The following is a 21,163-nucleotide window of genomic DNA, read 5'->3' on the forward strand; positions in this document are numbered from 1 at the left end:
CCTTTATACTTAAGATATTTAAGAGAATATTGAAAACAAGTCAAACCAAAAAACCTCTGCTCTTATTTTTTTACCATCCCACTTCTGTTCTACCCCCTTTTATAAATTACATTGAAGCTATTTTCCTATGGCAAATAGTAACTGGCCTCCTGCCACTACTTTAATAGTAACAGTCTTTAGTGGAGAAGTACTGGAGCATCGAAAACATGGAAGTAAAGACCATGTATAAACTTTGGAGTCTGGCCAACCTGGGTGTTAATTTTGGGTCTGCCACTTGAAATCACTGAATGCTCCCCAGTCTTACCTCCCTCACCTATAAGATGGGGCTAATATTGCTCACATTGTGAGATTAACATGAGACTGCATGCGACAGTCTGTACACAGTACACAGTACACACTGTACACAGTGTCTGGTATATTAACTGTTCATGAGGTAATTATTGTGTATTATCTCAGTTAAAACTAATTTTGCTAGATTCCAGTCAAAATACAAATGCAAAGTTGTAGTTAAAGTATTTAGAAAATATGTTCACTTTACTCTCTGTACTAAAGAAGGAACAAGCAATAATTGAAAGTTAATAGGTTATTCCCTTTTTTTTATATTTTGGGGGAAGCACTGATAGAGGACCTTATAGTCCACTGATCTTGCTCTAGTTAATATACTGAGCAAAGAAGTGAATTTGATAAATTCCAGAGCTGTGTTACAATGGACTTGAATGAATAATTATAGTAATCGTTATTAAATAAGGTGACTGAAAATCAAAGAACTTAATGTGAGGCTTTTTCGCCCCTCACTGCTGCTATTGACTGATTGGACAGTTTGTTTTATTAACTGGGTTTGGCTGAATTTATCTCAAAATGGAATGTTTGATAGAATTCATTAATAATATGTGCCCTACAAGTATAATGAAACCTAGTGGTCCTATGTAGAATGCCATTATTTTTTGTTTTTAGGTCAATTCTGATCTGCTTTTTAGGAGAATTTTTAAAAAATACTCAGCCAAAGCCGTGTTCTTCAGTCCATTAAATTCTGTGCATATGCCATCCTTCACATTCCCATACCATCACATAAATTATTTGTGTGCATATTCAGAAATCTCAGAGTGAGTCAGTATTTATGGAAGTTAATCCCAGTATCTATCATGATACAAGGAAATAATACAGTAGATAAAGAATATGTTAGGGAAAAATCTGTTATTGTTTTTTTTTTTAATGTTTATTTATTTTTGAAAGAGAGAGAGAGAGAATGCATGTACGCAAGCAAGGAAGAGGCAGAGAAAGAGGGAGACAGAGGATCCAAAGTAGGCTCTACACTGACAGCAGAGAGCCCCATATGGGGCTTGAACTCATGAACCATGAGATCATGACCTTAGCCAAAGTCAGATATTTAACCGACTGAGCCACATGCCCTGGGAAAAAATCTATTAGAGTTACTAGAGTTCTAGCTACCTGCCTATTGACTCCAAGAATATTAGGTCTATATATAAATGGTCTTCTCAGTCATTTCCTCCTGACCCTCATGACTATAGAGATTTCAGATATGCAGTTCCTGGGTATTTTATACCAATTACTATCAATCAGGGGCTGCTCTCTCTCTCTAACCAAAAAGAAATAGACCTAGGTACATTGTGTGTTTTGAGCTCTTTGACAAGAGAACTTACTGCGAATTTATTCAGAGTTGGTTACTACTGTACTCTTTATTTAAAAAAAATAATTTATTAGTTAAAATTTTAAATAAACTTCTTTATTTTCCATTTTCAGTCAGTTCTTCTAAAAAAGAAGCTTGAAGAACATCTGTAAGTATAAAAGCTGTTGCGTCTCATTATCCTATTTTCTAGTGAAATAGAAGTATTTTGTTAGATGGTTACGGAGTGTCTAGGCCATGGCACAGGTGGCCCCTGAAGATAAGGGAAATTATAAGACATGTTAATAGTGTCTAAAGGGTCATCTCAACCCAAGGTCCTTAAATCAAAGCAATTACTGCTTTAGAACTGTTTTCTCAAATAAGATTCCTGGGTTTTACATCTTTGTGATAGTATTTATAACTAACTATAGTGAGGAGTTTGAGACAGTCTAGATCAGGAGGCAGAAACCTTTTTCTGTAAAGGGCCAGAGAGCTTTTGCAAGCCATGGTCTGTGCCACAACCACTTAGCTCTGTAATCTGAAAGCAGCCATAGACTGATTATAAACTGATGTTGTGACTATTCCAATAAAACTTTATACCAAAACAGGCAGCAGGCTGAATTTGGCCCACAGACTGTAGTTTGCCAGCCCTAGAGTATAGCCAGCTGAATCTTTCTTTTGAAGTAAAGTTTTAAAGTAGTACAAAGCTATCCGTAGCAGATTTGCAAACATATCCTTCAATTGCAAATACATCTGAAAATGACTTTTTAATCTAAAGATGAAATAAATTTTTTTCAAAAATTTTTTGTTTATTTATTTATTTTGAGAGAGAGCCAGCGAGCAGGGGAGGGACGGAGAGAGAGGAAGAAAGAGAATCCCAAGCAGGCTCTGCACTGTCAGTGCAGAGCACGATGTGGGGCTTGAACTCACAAACCGTGAGATCATAACCTGAGCGGCAATGAAGAATTGGAAGTGTAACCATCTGAGCCACCCAGGCACCTCCAATTTTTTTTTAACATGAGAAAAGTGAGATAATCCTAGCAATGGACACTTGCTGGCAAGTCTAACAATGGGCAGATTCTTAATGTACTAGTAGACAGAAAATGGTACCTTCTAGCCATTGTGAGGTTACCTAGAGCCTGAATTCTGTCCTTTTCTTATTCCCATTTCTTTATTGCAAAAAAAGTGGAGCGCCTGTTGTTTCATAAAACTGACCATTGTTCTGTGTTCATTTACATGGTAAATATCTTCATCTAAAAGAATCTATTAGTGATAATGAGGCCTATGTTAGTTTCCTGTGGCTGCCACAACAAATTACTACAGCCTGGGTGGCTAAAAAAAAGCAGAAATTTATCCTCTACCAATTCTTAAGACTAGAAGTCTAAAATCAAGGAAGTGATTCCTTCTGGAGGTTCTAAGAGAGAATCTGTTCCATACCCCTCTTCATGATGGCTGCTAGCAGTCCTTTGTGTTCCCTGGCATATAGACACATCATTCTATCTCCGTCTTCACATGGCATTCTTCTCTCTGTTTTATCTTCACATGGCCTTCTAATAAGGACATCAGTCATTGGATTTAGGGCCCACCCTGATTCATTATGACCTCATCTTAACTAATTATATCTGCAAAGATGGTATTTTCAAATGATGTTACATTCACAGGTACTGGGAGTTAAGACTTCACTATATCTTTTTTGGGAGATACAATTCATTCCACAACAGGGTCCGTAGACATTTCAAATGGTCATTCTCATGCACATTTATACCTGCAGTGGAGGCTGATTGACACATACCAAGTTGGTAAAATTTAAAAGTCCGACATACTAAGAATTGCCAAAGCTGTTCGGTAATGGTAGTTCTAATTCACTGATGGTAGGACTATACATTGATTTACTTAGTAAACTGAACATGCACCTATCCTGTGACCCATCAGTTCTGTTCCCTGTATAAGCCCTAGATTCCTAGAAATGCTGTTACCATCTATCAGGAGACATGTAGAACAACGTAAGAAAGGACGTTGTAATCATAGAAAAGTAGAAACAATACAAATGCCACCAATTGTAAAATGATAGATAGAATGAAGTATATTCAAACAATGTGGTAAAATATGTAACTTAGGGCCAACACACCAACATACATGAATCTTGAGAGCACAGTGTTAAAGATGGAAGTCACAAGACCAATACATACAGTATAATGTATAAAGTAAAATCAGGCAAAATTCAGCAGTATATTGTTCAGGAATGCACACAAAGTCTTACACAAAAATCAGGAGAAAGGTGAAAATTCTGGGCTTGGGTTCCCTAAGGTTCTGTGATAATTTGTCTCATAACCTGTTGCTTTACTAGGTTACATTTTCTTATTCTTTAAACTATATATTATTTATCTAGATATATCACATTCTCAAAGAATTTGTTTAAAAGATACTAATTTATTGAAATATTATACGTAGGAAAAAACAGGAATAGACTTAACATAGTGCTGTTTTCTTCTTAGCTTTTTTTTCCTGTATTTTCCAATTTGTGCAGCCTTTTTTCCCCTCTCATAAAGTGCCAGAATTATGCATATTATATAACTACCAGGAAGAAACTTTCTGTTCACTTTTTACTTTTGTTTTGGAATATAACTTACATAAAGTACACAACTTCTAAGTTCCTAAGTCTAGAGCTTGATGAGTGTTTTCCTACAATATAAAGGTAACCCAAATCAACATGTAGAATACTTCCAGCAACTCCCCGGACTCTTCGTTTTCCCATCTAATTGATTCCATCCGCAAACTAGCCACTATGCTGCTCTCTTATCACCTTTCATTAGTTTTGACACTTTCTGAACTTCATATAAAAGGAATCCTACAGGGGCTCCTGGGTGGCTCAGTTGGTTAAGCATCCAACTTTGGCTCAGGTCATGATCTTGTGGTTCACAAATTTGAGCCCTGCTTCGGGCTCTGTGCTGACAGCTCAGAGCCTGGAGTCTGCTTCAGATTCTGTGTCTCCCTCTCTCTCTCTCTGCCCCTCTCCGTCTCTCTCTCTGTCTCTCTCTCTCAAAAATAAACATTAAAAAAAAAGGATCCTACAGCATTACCCTTTGTATCTGACTTACTATGGTCACCATTATTCTGTGGAATCTATCCTGGTGGGTGCATGTATCATTAATTCTTTTTTATTGGAGGATTGTGCTCTTTCTGTTAATTTTTATTTTTAGAGCTTTACTTTTTAGAATAAGATTTTGCATTGTAAAACCTCTGTAAAGTTTTAAATTAATTTTTATAATATCCTTACTCCTAGAAGATGAATATCACTAAATTCTTTATACCTTCTTGTGCATGTTTCTGTAAAAGAAATGATAACTTTCAAAGTCTGAGATTTTTGTCTCTATTTTTTTTGCCTATTTTGTGTGTGTGTTTTAATTCATGTTGGATTACGCTTTTTATCCTTGTTTCATAGCACTTGCGTGCTATGCAAGTGTATCCCAAGAATAAAGAACTTAAATCTTTCAAGTGGAGAAAAACACGAACCAGTAGTAGGTGACAATGTGTTATATATTTTGTTGCAGGGAGAAGCTGCATGAAGCCAATAATGAATTGCAGAAGAAGAGAGCCATTATTGAAGATCTTGAGCCACGATTTAATAACAGCTGTGAGTTTTTCCTAATTAGCATAGTTGTTTTTAATTGAAGTATAGTTGACATATTGCCAATTAGCATAGTTTTAAATTGGTTAGCCAGGCATTACCCTAGTAATAAGTTTATATAAAATTCTTTCAGGGGCGCCTGGGTGGCTCAGTCGGTTGAGCGTCCGACTTCAGCTCAGGTCACGATCTCACGGCCCGTGAGTTCGAGCCCCGCGTCGGGCTCTGGGCTGATGGCTCGGAGCCTGGAGCCTGCTTCTGATTCTGTGTCTCCCTTTCTCTCTGCCCCTCCCCCGTTCATGCTCTGTCTCTCTCTGTCCCAAAAATAAATAAACGTTAAAAAAAAAAAAAAAAAAATTCTTTCAGAAATAGGTCCTGTTACATATCCTAGCAATTAAAAAATTTGTCTTATTTACAGAGTATATAATCATCTTCAGAGTATTTCTGATTATACTTTTGATTTTTTTCTTAACTATGGATGCTAATGAATATTTTATGAAATTAGCTATTTTCATAGTAAAGTTGCATGTAAGTCAGCCAGATTTTGACTGCTTTTGGTATTTACACATGTAGGTAGCCTATTAATTCCTTTGTGTGGAGCAGGACACAGACTTTTTTTTTCCCCACTGTGGTAAAATCTACATCCCATAAAAAAGACCAATTTAACTTTTCTTAATTATATAGTTCAGTGACATTAAGTACATACACATTGTTGTGCAACCAATATTTCCAGAACTTTTTCATCCTCCCAAACTGAAACTTTGTGCCCATTAAACACTAACTCCCCCCCTCTCTCATCTGTAGCCTTAAAAATTGAAGAACTGCAAGAAGCTTTACGAAAGAAAGAAGAGGAAATGAAACAAATGGAAGAACGATATAAAAAATACTTAGAGAAAGCCAAAAGTGTAAGTATGAGTTTCTGGGCATCTCACTCCACTTTCTTCTTCTTTTTTTTTAAGTGTTTATTCTTTCCTTATTTTCTTACTGTTTATTTTTGAGAGAGAGATAGAGTGTGACTGGTGGAAGGGCAGAGAGAGACAGGGAGGCACAGAATTCCAAGCAGGCTCCAGGCTCCAGGCTCCAGGCTCCAGGCTCCGAGCTGTCAGCACAGAGCCTGATGTGGAGCTCGAACTCAAGAACCACAAGATCATGACCTGAGCCAAAGTTGGACGCTTAACCGACTGAGCCACCCAGGGGCCCCATAAATGTTTATTTATTTTTGAGAGAGAGAACGAGAAAGAGTGAGTGGGGAAAGGGCACAGAGAGAGACAGACAGAAGATCCGAAGCGGCTCTATGCTGACAGCAGCGAGCTCATTATGGGGCCTGAACCCACGAACCACAAGATCATAATCCGAGCCAAAGTTGGACATTCAACTGACTGAGCCACCCAGGTGCCCCTCCACTTTCTAATCATGTTTCACTGGTCATCCAGTTTAGTGCATATACAGTGACTTCTCACGCCAAGAGCTATCAGAAGAACAAAAGAAACCTTTGACAAAGAAAAAGTATGAGGAAAAAGCAGTGATCAAAATAGATCACCCCACAGAATAGTTATCAATTACCAAGAGGAAAATGTTCCTTTATGTAGAAAATAAGTGGCAGTCACCTCCTTAAGTAGTAATCAAAATTAGCTACACTAATGGTAGGACAGCCAACATCTTATGCCTCCTGATGGAGTATCATTGTCATAATATTTAACTTGAAGCTAAGCAACCTATTAAACCTAACTCAGTTCCCAGGGAAAATGAGTTTATTGGAACAAATTAAATAACATCTTCAGGAAATCGTCAGATAAATCAAGAACTGGGGATAAAAGTTAATGTTACAAAAAACAAAAATAGGCATTTGAGTATGGGGGAGGACAAGAGGCTGTTCTAATTTAAAAGAGCCCAAAGGGATCTAAGTACCAAATGTAATGCATTAATCTTTGAGTCCTATATTGGTGGTGGAAGGAGCAGTTATAAAAGACATTTTGGAGACACCTGTTGAAATGTGGATTTGGAACCCATAGCGATGACTTCTAGAATTGTTCATTTTCTTACAGATGATGATGATCTTGTGATTATGTAAGAGAATATCCTTAGTCTAAGAAGTATTTACATGTCATGAGGTCTGCAGATTATTTTATTCTGTTTTTTTGTTTTTATTTTATTTTAGAGAGAGAGAATCTTAAGCAGGATCAATACTCGGCACAGAGCCTGACACAGGGGTTGACACATGGCTTGAACCCATGAATTGTGAGGTCATGACCTGAGCCAAAGTTGGATGTTCAACTGACTGAGCCACCTGGGTGCCCCAAGCTGATTACTTTAAAATAGGCTCCTAGGGGTGCCTGGGTGGCTCATTCGGTTAAGCATCTGACTTTGGCTCAGGTCATGATCTCACAATTCATGGGTTCAAGCCCCACATTGGGCTCTCTACTTGCAGCACAGAACCTGCTCTGGATCCTCTTTCTCTCTCTTTCTCTCTCGCTCGCTCTCTCTCTCGTAAATAAAATAAACATTTAAAAAAAGGTGATGCAGGGGGAGCTCCCAAACAAGCAAGTTGTCTGTGTGTGTGTGGAGAGAAAACGTGGCAGTGCAGCAGTTGGCGAATTAGGGTTAAAGGAAATGGGTTTTTATTGTTCCTCTCTTTCAAGTTTTCCCTAGGTTTTTTTTTTTTTTTTTTTTTTTTTTTTTTAACGTTTATTTATTTTTGAGACAGAGAGAGATAGAGCATGAACAAGGGAGGGGCAGAGAGAGAGGGAGACACAGAATCTGAAACAGGCTCCTCCAGGCTCTGAGCTGTCAGCACAGAGCCCGACGCGGGGCTCGAACTCACGGACCAGGAGATCATGACCTGAGCTGAAGTCGGACGCTTAACCGACCGAGCCACACAGGCGCCCCAAGTTTTCCCTAGGTTTGATCAGTTTTGATAGTAAAAGTATTGGGCCAAAAAGCAAAAAGACCTTCCCCAGAAGGTCTAGAAGATGCTGGAAGTGCATCACATGCCCATGCCTAAACCAAGCCACTGGCAGAGTAGGAGATCAGGTCACAGTGACAACCATCAGGATCAGCTCTCTCAGAGACATAGGGTAGCTAAGCCACTTTAGAAGAAAGGGAAAGGGAACACAGCTGTCAGTAATGTGTGTTGTAGTATTCTTTATTAATTTTAAGCCAGAATTACTTATTAAAATTGATTCTTTACATAGATAAAAGTTTTATATAATTGAAAGCTACAATTGAATAGTATTTCATACATTCAAATTTTAAAGTATCCTTGTAAGATAGCTTTATGATTCTCACAAGGTTTGTCCTTGATTTTTTCTTTTATATAACTGCTTCCTTAGATGTTACATTCTTGCAAGTTTGAAACTTCAAATTTTTTTCTTTTATTCCTTTTTGCAGGTTATCCGTACTTTAGATCCTAAGCAGAATCAAGGAGCAGCACCAGAAATACAGGCTCTTAAAAATCAGCTCCAGGAACGGGACCGACTCTTCCATTCTTTAGAGGTAGGTAGTTTGCTATACTATGCAATAACAATAAGGTATTTGATTTTTGATTCTTTATTTTCTAGGAGCCTTGCTGTATACAATTGTGTCCATGAATTTAGCTAACTAATTACATTTTATTAATATTGTTTTTCATCTTTACATGTTTACATGTGCTTATTTTTTAGAAAGAATATGAGAAAACAAAGAGTCAAAGAGAAATGGAGGAGAAATATATTGTTAGTGCCTGGTACAATCTGGTAAGGAAATAACACTTCAAAACATATTGCAAAGTTCAATGAATATGTAATAATTATTATACTACCTTTATTATAGAAATAATTCTACTAAATGAATCTGAAAGTAATTGCTATCCTAACACACACTAACAAAACCTAATGCTGATCTTAGGACTGAAAAGCAGAAATGAGAACCACTATAAGCAGGGTTAGGACGTTTTGAACACATCATTATTCCTACAGCATAGAAAGATAAATGATGTTGATTTCTATCCCTCGGAACCATTTTATTCCAGGGGAAGGGGACTTTAATAACATCTAAACACAGATGCAGTAGCTTTTATTTTGTGGAATGATTTCATTGCCTTTGCAGGACAACAACATTCTGGGCTTCAGTAACACTTTCTGGATATAAATAGTTGTGAATTTTGAAGAATGCTGTACTTTTTTTTTCAATATTTTGTCCTAGACTGGTCTTTTTTTCTTCTTTGTTTTTCTTCCCAGTAAGACCACTTCTGCCTTGTCAAAATGTTAGTTGCCTAAGACAGGAAATTGAGCCAGATTTTTTTTCATCATCCCCCTGTGACCCTATAGTTATGTTACTGTTGTTTCTGTTTTACAGTTGTAACTGATACTGCGTCTTCAAGGGTAATGCCCCAGGTTTCCTAATAATGTGATTTTATGTTTGTCAGAAACTCAGACAATTTCATGATTTGTCTATATTTGCCTTGGTTAAAACTACATATTTCAGATCTTATCATAATTTACAAAAACAAAGGAAGAAACCAAATTAGGTTTAGAATACTATTATTAACAAATATAGATTTCTTAAAAATTAAAAAAATAAAAATAGGGGAAAACTACCTAAGGAAGTTCTCTGGGAATTAGTTCTGAGTCCACCTCTTCTGTGTCCTCTTTAAAGGTTGGTGTTAGTGATCTTGGAACTCTGCCCCTCAATACTTAGTAGTCATTTCATAAGTTTTGATTGATTTATATGACTTCACATATTGTGGTTATAGAACCAAATTTATTTATTCTGTGACATGGCATTAAAGAACATTTTTAGCTCTCCAGAGAGTAAAGGAGTAACTCCATATAGTCTCACACAAGTTATATTCTAGTGAGGTAGCCACACATATATTCAGAAAGTTCTACATCTCAGACTACTGAATGGAAGGGGAGGTGACAGGCACTGGGAAAAGGCATTAAGTATCTCAGAGAATTGCCCAGTTGTGGCTATTGAGGTCTTAAAGGTGTGTGAAGAACTTGAATAAGTTGCTTGAAATGTGAAAATGGAAAAAAAAAAAAAAAAAGTTTATTTTAAATAACTTGTTAATATATGTAGCCAAATTAATAAATTAAAGATTACCAATAGATATTTGTTAGTTTTCTTCAGATTCTTAAATGCTTTGATTTCAAATTGAGTAAAAATACATGTTCTGGGTTTTCTCATTGGGAAAATGGAGAAGTGTTACGTATTTGGGTATACATGACAGATTCTGTTAAAGATACACAGCCATGGCCAGTGTTTTCCCTAGAAGCTAACTAGTGATAGGAAGATTGATTGTTTAGTCTTCTGTCTTCTGTGCCAGTCTTTCCTTTCTCTAGGAAAGCCCTAGGACTTTTCACATTGCTTGGCATATGTACCTGCTCTCCTTTTAGTTCTCAGTTGCTTATTTCTTACTTTCTTCCTTGTTACAGCGTCCACTTCTCCCCATCAGTTTACTTGTGGCCAATCACTAGTGAGATTAAATAGCTCCTCTTGTTTCTTAATGTTTCCCTGGCCAAGGTTCTTTACTGGCTTATGAAAAAGTACCAAAACCACTATTTCCCTGATCTCTTCATAGACCAACAGTTGAAAAGGTGCGCTCCCAGAGGTTTCCTCCCCCCTGGTAAGGTGCTCTGGGCCCAGCAACTCTATATCCTCTCCCTTCTAAGCTAGTAGACCATCCTACTCCAGTATTCAAGACCCCCAGCTCTGGTTTGGGGCCTCTGTTGTGGGCTGTCAGGAACTTTTCTTAATTTGCTTGAGAATGCAAGCCTGCCTGAAGTGAAGAAAAACACCCTGAAGGTATGTATTATACCTAGTGTGGCTTTCCTCCTTAAGAAACAACCTGTGCTTTTCACTCAAAATAAGTTAAGCCATGTGATTTCCACAACCACGTGTGAATCAACTCCTACCAATCAATTGCACTATTTGTTCTTGGGAAATCACTTTATACATTTGATTTGAGAAGGAAGTATATATGATTATGGGTAATCTATTGTTTGGATTATTGTAAATTCAGAAAATTAAGGCTTAATTTTTCCAAGAGAAAATTTGTACTTAATTATTGGAACAAAATGTCTCTGTAAGATTTTAATCTGAAATGAGCAGAATTAACATTCCTAATTGTGCCTTATGATTCATTGTGACAAATACTGCGTGAAGAAATTTTATTTAGTGAGAGTATGTTCTACTTTTTTTTATATTGATTTTTTTTTTTTTTTTTTCCTATGTTATATAGGGAATGACCCTGCATAAAAAGGCGGCTGAAGATAGACTTGCTAGTACAGGTTCAGGGCAGTCATTTCTGGCTAGGCAAAGACAAGCAACCAGCACAAGAAGATCTTATCCGGGCCATGTGCAACCAGCCACAGCAAGGTAGACAAGTCTTGCCATCAGAATAAAAAAAACATCCTACATTCAAAGCATACTTCTGTTACATATGACAACATTTCAGGAAATTCAGCCAGCTTATTTTTTGTCTCTTTTATGTTGATATTTAGTTGTTTCTCATTTGAGGACTTTCTCTCTCCTATATCTATAATATTTTAGTTTCTTGGTTCTTTATTTTGTAGTCCTTTCAGTTCCTTTTAATGTGCCAAAAATTTTTAAATGCCCAATTAAAAGTGTTGTATAATAGTGTAGTACTTTTCTTTGTATGAAAATGTCCTTTCCCCAATGGTGTAGGCTTTGTAATGAATTAGATTTTCTGCCAATAATTGATATACAATTTATATTCTTTATTGTGCCTCTGTGTTACCATGCTTTATAAGAATGTCTTTGTTTAAAGGGAATTAATCTTTTTATGATGTATTAATCTGTGTTTTCAATTGTTTTCCAAATGCACTTCAAATAACTTGCATATTTACTATATAAAATGGTTGGCAAGTGCACTTTTTGCAAAGACATAAATACATTGGCAGAGGTGCTAATCCGATGTTATCTAAGGCACCTGATAGATTTATTTAGAGGGAAAAAAATAAGTTTTCCACGTTGTTTTATAGGAAATTAAATTTGTCCGAAGATTTGGAAACTATTTTTAAAACATACATAAAATTTCATTATTTCTTGCTATCTTGTTTGCTGACAGAAGATAATGGATTGGTTAGGTTATTTGGGGGGAAATTACAGAAAAAAAAATCAGGCAGTGCATTCATTTTTTTCTTGTTTTGAAATATCATAGTAACTGAGGATCAGATTCTAGCAATGCAGCTGACATTTACAGTTTCAGTTACCCTCCACATCTAAAAGATTTATTTTTCATATACTTACTAGTAACAGGTAGCCTTACCTTTTGGGCAATTTCCTTGTTGCACCTCATTTTACTTATTCTTTAATATAAACCCTTCTATTTCTCAATTCCTAAACCTAACATCTTAGTATCAGTCCTTAAGATCAATAAGTGACTTCTTGTATGTGACGTTATGACAGGTCTTTTAACATTTTTTTCTTAATTCTATGTACTAGTCCAAGAATCAGCCACTGAATAGATTCTCTTGGGTATTTGGTTGCCTCAAAGTTCTTAGATTTGTTGACAGATTGTAAACCATGTTCATTTACTTTTTTGAATGGCCATCAAGTCATAATGATTGTAAAGCACTTTGGCTGTATAAGGTGCTATATAAATGTGAAACAGCATTCATTTGAAAATGAAATGCCTCTGCCTGACTTTCCATATTAAGTATTTGGTCCCAAATTATATCTAAGTTCCCCTCCAGCCTTTTTCTTGCACCATAGCCAATTTTTTTTAAGCATAAAATTATTGAAATTAGGTTGATTGGTTGGTCGGTTGGTTTTGGTTTCAGATACGTCACCTAAAAAGATTTTATTTCATGTACTTGCTATTTGGAAGTTCAGGTTTCATTTAGTCTTGTATATTAAATACAAATGAATAACTCTAAATCAAGTTAAATGTAATTAAGAACTTTCAGAAACTATATTCAAGTGTTTGATTTTAAATCCTTACTTTCTTTTTTGTAAGAAAATTGACCTAAAAATTAGTAGCGTTTTCATTTGTCCTCAGAAACCATTCTTGAAGAAAGCTATTAGAGTATACACGGAAATGACTCCATACACTGTGCTAATTTTTTACATTACATACAGAGGTCTGAGAGCAGTATGATTGCTTCTGCCTGATAAGACTATAAAGCAGGAAGAATTAGTAATAATGGAGAGAACCACGTGAGTAGAATGCATTGTGAGGTTTCAGGAGGCTAAGCAGACCTCATCAACATAGGCAATTTAACAGTACAAGATTAAAAACTAGTTAAGATGGTTCTTACCCTGCCCCCTTATTTCACAAATAACATAAGGATTTAGCTGTTTTAAAACAGGGCATGAACACTAACCTTGGTAACATTAAAATTGTTTGAAAATTATACTACCTGCAGAATAAGATAGATGAAAATAAAAAAAAAGAGTCTATGATCTCTTTATTAGATGGATTATATCCTATGAGACGAGAGGTTTTAATTTTAGTTCTTTGTTTACTGCTCCAGTCCTGGTCTTCTGGTCTACCTGGTAGGTAGGCTGCCAGGTGCCAGGCTTTTAGAAGCAAGTTTTACTCGTTTTTCTTTGGCATCTGTTGCATGCTGTTATTTTGGTGTTTACATTCATAACTTTCATGTTCCTTTACTGTACCTGTATGGGTTTAGTATATTACTTGCATTGCATAGCAGAAATTATATTCCTAAACATTCTGATATTTTTTTTAAAAAGCAGGAATAAAACTGAGCTGTAGCAGTGACAACCTTGTTTCCCTTGCCCAGCTTTGGGCGAGATTTATAAATCACTATTTCTCCAATAATGATTAATAATTTTTCAGGAGGTTTGTGATGATGCATGGTTTGTCTGGAAGTTAAAAGCCATTAGGCACTTTATCTAGATGTGAGCTATACTGTGCTATATTCTTACAGACTCCCTGTATACAGTAGCTTCAAGAAGCCACAGTTTGCTCGAACAACAACAGAGCTGTAGCCCTGGCCTCCACAATGGAGTAAGTACAGTGTTACTGCATTAGCTTGGGGTGACCCATCCCCGCAGTGTTGAATTCTTATAAACAAAAATCTTATTTTCTGTTTTCCTTCTAACCAGGGTAAGAAAATACAAAGTAAATAACTAAAAAAATTTTAAAGAGTAACATTTATGTTCTGCAGTGTGCATTTACAAAGTTTGTAATCAGAAAAAATCCAACAGATATTGTAGTTTTACCACCTAGAAACAGAGAATAAATAATACAACTGTACATATCTGAAAAGAGCTTCAAAAATTCAATCATATCTTTTTATCATTTGTCTAATTCCTTGATAATAACCAAGAAAAAGAAGTCCCTAAATAAAGGACCCATGTTCCAAAATTGATTAAGATTGAATTATTTCTATTTGATAGTCCTAGCCTGGTAAAATTGGCTTGGTGGGATGTGAGATGAGTAGATTACAATAGGATAATTTTGCATTTGTAATTTTGTTGAAGTTTTATTGTTTTGTTTATACAGTAAAGCTCAATTGTAAAAAATTAAGCTAGATGTTATCCAGTCAGAAACATTGGCCCTGACATTTCATTAACCCTGCACAAGCGTGAAAATCCACACTATGCAAGCACATCAGCAGTAAGTGATTGTTCAGTGAGAGATGAGTTAGGCTAAAGAAAAGATCATTTTATTAGCTAGTTTACTCACCTCTCCTTATAATAGCAGTTTTGTTTATTTTTGTTAGCTAATGATACAAAATATCTTCCAGTGCCTCTTGCTCTCAGACAAGCATTCATCTTTTCAAGCTAACACCGTGTTAAAAATTTGAAAATCCCTATCCCAATATGAGAATTATCTTGAAACAAAAGTCTAAATTTTTAAAATTATCTTAACTCTCTTCATTTAATTTCCAATTGTCCAGATCTCAGACTCTGGAATGTTATAGTTATTGCCAGTTGAACATGTGAGATTATCTGAAAAAGCACCCACAACCCACAGCTACTGCACACCTAGCTAGTTTCCAGCCCTGTGGGTAAGAACACCGTGACCCTAAAGTGAGAGGAAAGTGCTTGGTGTTTTGCTTTTTGCTAATTGCAGAATAACAACATTAAGGCAAAATACTTTTTGTTGTCTATTTCTTAAACTATGGAAGGAAGCATTGACTTCTCCCCCTTGTGTGATGAAGGGACTCATTGTGCTGATGTAGCATATTCATTATACTTCAAAGTCAAACCTGTGTGATGCCCTGAAGTAGACGAAGGAGTGTGTTAACAAAAGAAATGGGGCATCATAATCTTTGAAAATTATTTTAGCATGCCTTTTATTTTCCCTTTTTCTAAGTTAAGAGGGTCATTCAATAATGATAATCTCTTTTTCTATAGTCCCAACTGTCGAAATGGCAGCTTATTTTGGTACATTTGATTCATTACATTTAGAAAGTGGTTTCAGAGCTTATTCTTTGTAACTATAATGATTCTAATATTTTATATCATGAAGTTTTTATATGAGGAAGGCTATTCTCAATGTGTGTGTCATCCAATTTTTTACTTTCTATAAAGTATATTTAAATAATAATTGGTGTATGTTCCTTTTATTGAAAATGTTTTATTGTCCAGTTTAAGCACAATAATTTTATTCTTCTAAAGTTTTATAGTAAATACTGTTCATTTCTCAGAACCTAAAAAACAAAATAATTCTGTGCTGACACAGCTAATTTCTGCCCTTCCCTATTCCCCCAAATCATAGAAATATGAATATTTAGCTTCCTTTTTATAAAACGAAGGACAGCACAAATGTGATGATATCCATCTCTTCTAAATCACTGAATATGTTCTTGAGAAGAATTTATTGATTATTTTGTTGCTAAACAGCCCTTTATCAACCCAATCCAACTCATGCGTGTTATCTATGAATGTAAAAACTTATGAAGTTTATTAAATTGATAGAGAAAGGGACATTAGTTTATTTGAGAAACAAGAGACCTGAACCTAATTATGGCAAGTATATGAGTTTGGACAATTGTAGGGGGGTCTATACATGTTTCCTAATGATTACATGTCAACAATTAATGTGATGTCTCTCTTCATTATTTTTCTATTTTCCAATAATATTCTGTAAGACCAGTTTGTCTGCTGTATTTATAAGTGAGCATAAAAATGTGAGGAAGTAACAGAAGACTGTGAAGGCAAATCCATTCCTAGAAATTAGAATGTATTATTGGGATAAGAAATGGGCTGATTATAAACAAATATCCAGGCTGATAGAAGTACTAATACAATTAAAAATAACATTGTCTTAACAAATGTTCCTCAAGTGATAGTTTACATAAAATCTTCTGACTCTCTTACATGATCATTAAATAAAGAAGAGTAGACAAAAATATAATTTAGTTTCTAACTGTCCTTCCCTTCAGTGGGCATTAGCTGGCATACAATATTAACTATACGTTTATCAGTGGAAGGGAAAGCATCTATTTTTATTTTGAAACTGTTAACCCATTACTAAATCTAAGATAGTGATTTGAAGCCATTGAGGATACTTGGATTTGATCAGAAGAACTCTGTGGTGGCTGAAAATTACTACTGACTTCTCTAGATCTGCTGCTTTATCTAGTTTATACACCTTAGGATCAATTTTATGTTCCCCCCTAATTAGACATAGTAGCCCCGCCCCACAATATTTTGTTTAAATTGAAAGCAGGAGTAGAGATTTTTAAAAATATATTTAAGAGAGTCTTTATGTACCTGATACGTTATCCCCAGGCTCTGAATTAGATCTTTAGGATCTGAAGATGAAATCATCAGAAAAAGTGTCCATAGCCTCAAAATTTCAGGCCCAAAGGGCTATCAAATGTCCTAAATTCTACCTACTCAGAGCTTAAAGGAAGAATTAAATACCATGACAAGAATAATGTCAAAATGAGAAAAAGAAAACTACCAAAGCATGTTGAGGCTTTAATGTATGTGGGAGACTTCTGAGCAGGTGTTATCACTTTAGATATCTCTAAGGTGACAAAGGAAAATAATTAGTTTAGCAATTGTTAAAATTAATAAAAGGGATTCATGTTTATTCTTGGTGTATTTGTCAACCTATGGGCAGTGCTTACTGTATACATTCTATAGTGTGTTTGTATATGTCACTATTATAGATGAGTGTCTTAATATTATTTACTGTTCTATCTAATCATTTATGTATTTATACTTTACTGCAAGGTTCACAGCACTTTACTAATATTAGATAATTATTTTTCTTCTACTTTTCTGTGGCATTTTCTACTTATGTCTTTTCTGCTAGGGTCTTTTCCTTATTTTGGAGTACTCACTAAGAAAAATGTAAAAGATCGCCCAAAGAAATGGGCTCTGTACTCTTCCTGAAATGTTTAAAGTGGGATCTGAAAATCCAAGTCTAAAGATCTATTTGAAGCTGGATTGGGGCTATTGGGCATAAATTGCATTTTATATTTCACATTAATAAGACTTGTATAAGTCAGTACTCATGAGGCCAAATTCTCTCAAATGCCAACACCCTTGAAACCTTTTGTTTTCTGGAGTTATATTAGTAAAAAGTAAACAACCTTCTAATTAATTAGAGAATACCAGAAGGCACCTAGTCCCATGGCCTGTGTGTACCCGATTTTGAGAGACAAGAATAGTCCAGTTCCTGGGCTTAGACGAACCCTTTAAACCCAGCTGAATTGTTCTCAGCAGGCTTCCTGATAAAAGGGGAAGTGTCCACTGGCCTGATAACTAAGTCACTCCTGGTCCTCCCGACTCCCAGAGAGATGGACCATCAGCCATGGGGAGTTCTCACCTTTGCTGTGCTGTTTCCTAAAATACAAACCTACCAATTGCCCTTAACTCTCATAGTTTCTTCATCATTGCCTATACCCAAAGACAGGAGAAAGAAAGCCAGGTTCCAGGAGCCATACAGTTGGAAAATCTGGAAAATGGTGGGAGTTAGTTGATGAGAAAAGGTAGCAGAACGCTGCAGAAATATTCTTCATTCTGCTATAACAGATGCTTAATGAACTTGACTGTTCTTAAGTTCAAAAGTAGCTAAGTTTTCAGCTTGTTCTCTTCAGAGATATTTTTAGAAATCAGGACTCTTCCATTTGTAACTTAAAAATGTTAATACTCAAATCATAGTCAAAAAGTAGTGAAATATTTGTTGTTATGTAAACACTGACACATGATTACTGCCAAAGAATAGGGAGATTTGCTCATAAGAACATTCTCTTAGAGTTTTGTTTTGTGCTTTCACATGAGAGAAATGCCTTTATATTGTGAAAAGTTTCTGTAGTATTTTCTTCTGCATTACCCCCTGTTCTACTGATGTGCTTTGCTTAAGCAAGTCACCTAGAAGAGAGCAACACTGAAATAGAGAAGTCTAGACCCTGACCTTTGAGAGAAGAGCTGCTTTTGTCCCCCTAAAGTAAAAAATTAAAAAAGAAATATGCTCATACATACACACACACAAAGACAGAATATGATGTTTTGAATATCTATTAATTTAGTTGTTGAGTGAATAAGTTCCCTTCTAAATGTCTTTACCATCCGGTGGCTTTTGCTGATTTAGATAAGAGTAGATCCTGGGCCTACATTGTCCAATTTATTAGCCACTAGCCACATGGTGATTTACATTTAAATTAAAATTAAATAAAATTCAAACTTTGGTTCTCTCTAATCACCAACCACATTTCAAGTGCTCAGTAGCCACACATGGATAGTGGTTACCATATTGGACAGCATAAATTTAGAACATTTCCATCATTGCAGAAAATGCCTTTTTACAGTGCTGTCATGCCCAAAGAGAAAACAAGGACAAAATGAAAGTTTTCAGTTAACTTATAATAACTATTAGATTTTACTGCCGTAGTTGAAGAAAGCTGTTTTTCATATAAAAATTAATACCAGCCCTTTTTAAAGACACTGGAAAAATCAAAACCCCATTCTTTGAAACTAGTTTTCAATGTATTTTTTTAAACAGGTTCTTAGCACTTTACTTTTCAAGTGATAAAATTAAATCATTTCATAAATCATAACTTAGTATCTTCAGGCTTTTTTCTCCTTGTTTTGTAGTCCTCAAATTGATACATAGTTTCTAACACACATAGAGCAAAAACCAATGAATGCTTTATTTATTCACAAATAAAAATTGCTAAACATTTATCCTTCTGTTATTTTTAAACCTGTATAGATCTAATGAAAGTGGCAACAGTTTTTGTTTCTGTCCCTTTAAACATTTCTCCCTAACATCACATTTGATTGTTTCCCCCTTAAAGGTATATCAAGATCCAAATAATTCCTTGGTTTTCTTCATACTTTCTTGCTCTTAATAACTTGGATTACATGGGGGCGCCTGGGTGGCGCAGTCGGTTAAGCGTCCGACTTCAGCCAGGTCACGATCTCGCGGTCCGTGAGTTCGAGCCCCGCGTCAGGCTCTGTGCTGACGGCTCGGAGCCTGGAGCCTGTTTCCGATTCTGTGTCTCCCTCTCTCTCTGCCCCTCCCCCGTTCATGCTCTGTCTCTCTCCGTCCCAAAAATAAATAAATAAAAAAAAAAAAAAAAAAAAAGTTGAAAAAAATAACTTGGATTACATGAATTAAGTTCAGTTTCATAAACGAAGCAAGAATTTTATTCCAGTGACTTAGTCAATGAAACATTTTTTTATATTTATTAATTTACTTTTTAACATAACGAAAAGGATGCACATGGATGCATCTTTGACTTTTTTAATGAAAATAAGGGACTTAATCATAATTCTTTTCAGTAGGCTTGGTACTTAGTTAAAACTGTCCTGTTAGGAAGTCATGATGCTGGTGCTTTCCTTTTCCGTTTTAAATGTTTTAAATCAGGCAACAGACTCAATCCAGTAGGTCAAATTCCAAGCAAATTATGAAATTCTTATCATCATTCAAGTACAGATCGGTAAATGGTGTGATTTGAGTTTGTGTTATTATTTTCTTGTTGGCCTAATTTAATATGTGTTCTACAGAGATTCATGTTAGTTAAGGGAAATTCTCATTATGCTTGAAATACATAGTATTTTAGTATAAATACAGGAAAAGACTGTACACAAATGCCAATCAATGATTTGAGGCCTTTTAATTTTTTTAAATAGTAGCCTTTTGTTTTTTAATAGCCTTAGTTATTTAAAATTTAGATGCACTAAAATGTCATTGCTGTCACTAACTTTGCTGTGAACAGGTTATGTGTAATTCAGAATGCTTTGCACCTAGAATAATTTCCAGATTTATTTTGTTTTGCAGTTTTCATGTTTTGACAATTGCCCCACCATTTATAACACCCAGTTTTTGGTTGTGTAATGAATGGTAAAATTCAAACATATCTAATAATTTAATAATTTGCCTTATTTTGATTAATAAATTCTATCAAAGATTTGAGGATAGAAAAGGCTTTTTTTTTCCTATAGTATTTTTTAAACTTTTCAGATGAGCTGGAAAACACCTTAGTACATTGGAGTTGGAATTGTATTGATTACAGTCCCAGCTCTAAAGCCTTATACTCATGTCTTAAGTATTATTGATTGTTCTATGAATTGTTGTTAGTTTCCTATTTGGCATCACAGTTATCCACCTTGCAGTTAAGCTTTGGCAAAAAGGATATTACTTGGTATATTCTTATTTCTGGTTGACTATTGAATTTATAATTCAACAACTTCATTCTTTGTCATTATAATCCAAAAATGAAAGCCACATACAACTCTAAATTTCTCACTTCACAATGGAATCAATACAGATTTAGCAACATAGTACATAACAGCATCCAAGGATTTTTCCACATTTACCAAGTTTACCAACCATTTACTGTATATTAGATCGGTGGATTTTCTGTTTTTCTGAGGTGAATGACTTATTAGCCTCAGTAAGAAATTTTCACTAAAGTCACAGAAACATTAAGTCCAATAAACCACCGGAAGAGAGATTTTTAATTTTTTTGGAATCTTATATT

At 35.3% G+C, this 21,163-nt stretch overlaps 1 protein-coding gene across 6 annotated transcripts in view; it reads left to right on the forward strand.

Moving 5' to 3' along the window:
* HOOK3 (hook microtubule tethering protein 3) overlaps positions 1 to 18,991 on the forward strand; it is a 114,091-nt gene extending 95,100 nt beyond the window's left edge. For 5 of the 6 annotated variants that reach the window (XM_078445501.2, XM_078445503.2, XM_078445505.2 and 2 more), the window contains 7 exons: positions 1,762 to 1,796; positions 5,176 to 5,258; positions 6,054 to 6,154; positions 8,637 to 8,741; positions 8,909 to 8,980; positions 11,467 to 11,603; positions 14,141 to 18,991. In XM_078445501.2, the coding sequence (XP_078301627.1) occupies positions 1,762 to 1,796; positions 5,176 to 5,258; positions 6,054 to 6,154; positions 8,637 to 8,741; positions 8,909 to 8,980; positions 11,467 to 11,603; positions 14,141 to 14,201 (594 nt within the window). In that variant the 3' untranslated portion in view covers positions 14,202 to 18,991. Of the gene's footprint in view, positions 1 to 1,761; positions 1,797 to 5,175; positions 5,259 to 6,053; positions 6,155 to 8,636; positions 8,742 to 8,908; positions 8,981 to 11,466 lie in introns of all 6 variants that reach the window. The other variant, XM_078445506.2, reaches the window with a different exon arrangement.
* Positions 18,992 to 21,163: the final 2,172 nt, after the last annotated feature.

This window comes from Panthera onca, chromosome B1 (assembly GCF_046562875.1).
Source record: "Panthera onca isolate mPanOnc1 chromosome B1, mPanOnc1 haplotype 2, whole genome shotgun sequence".
Classification (NCBI taxonomy): Eukaryota; Metazoa; Chordata; class Mammalia; order Carnivora; family Felidae; genus Panthera; species Panthera onca.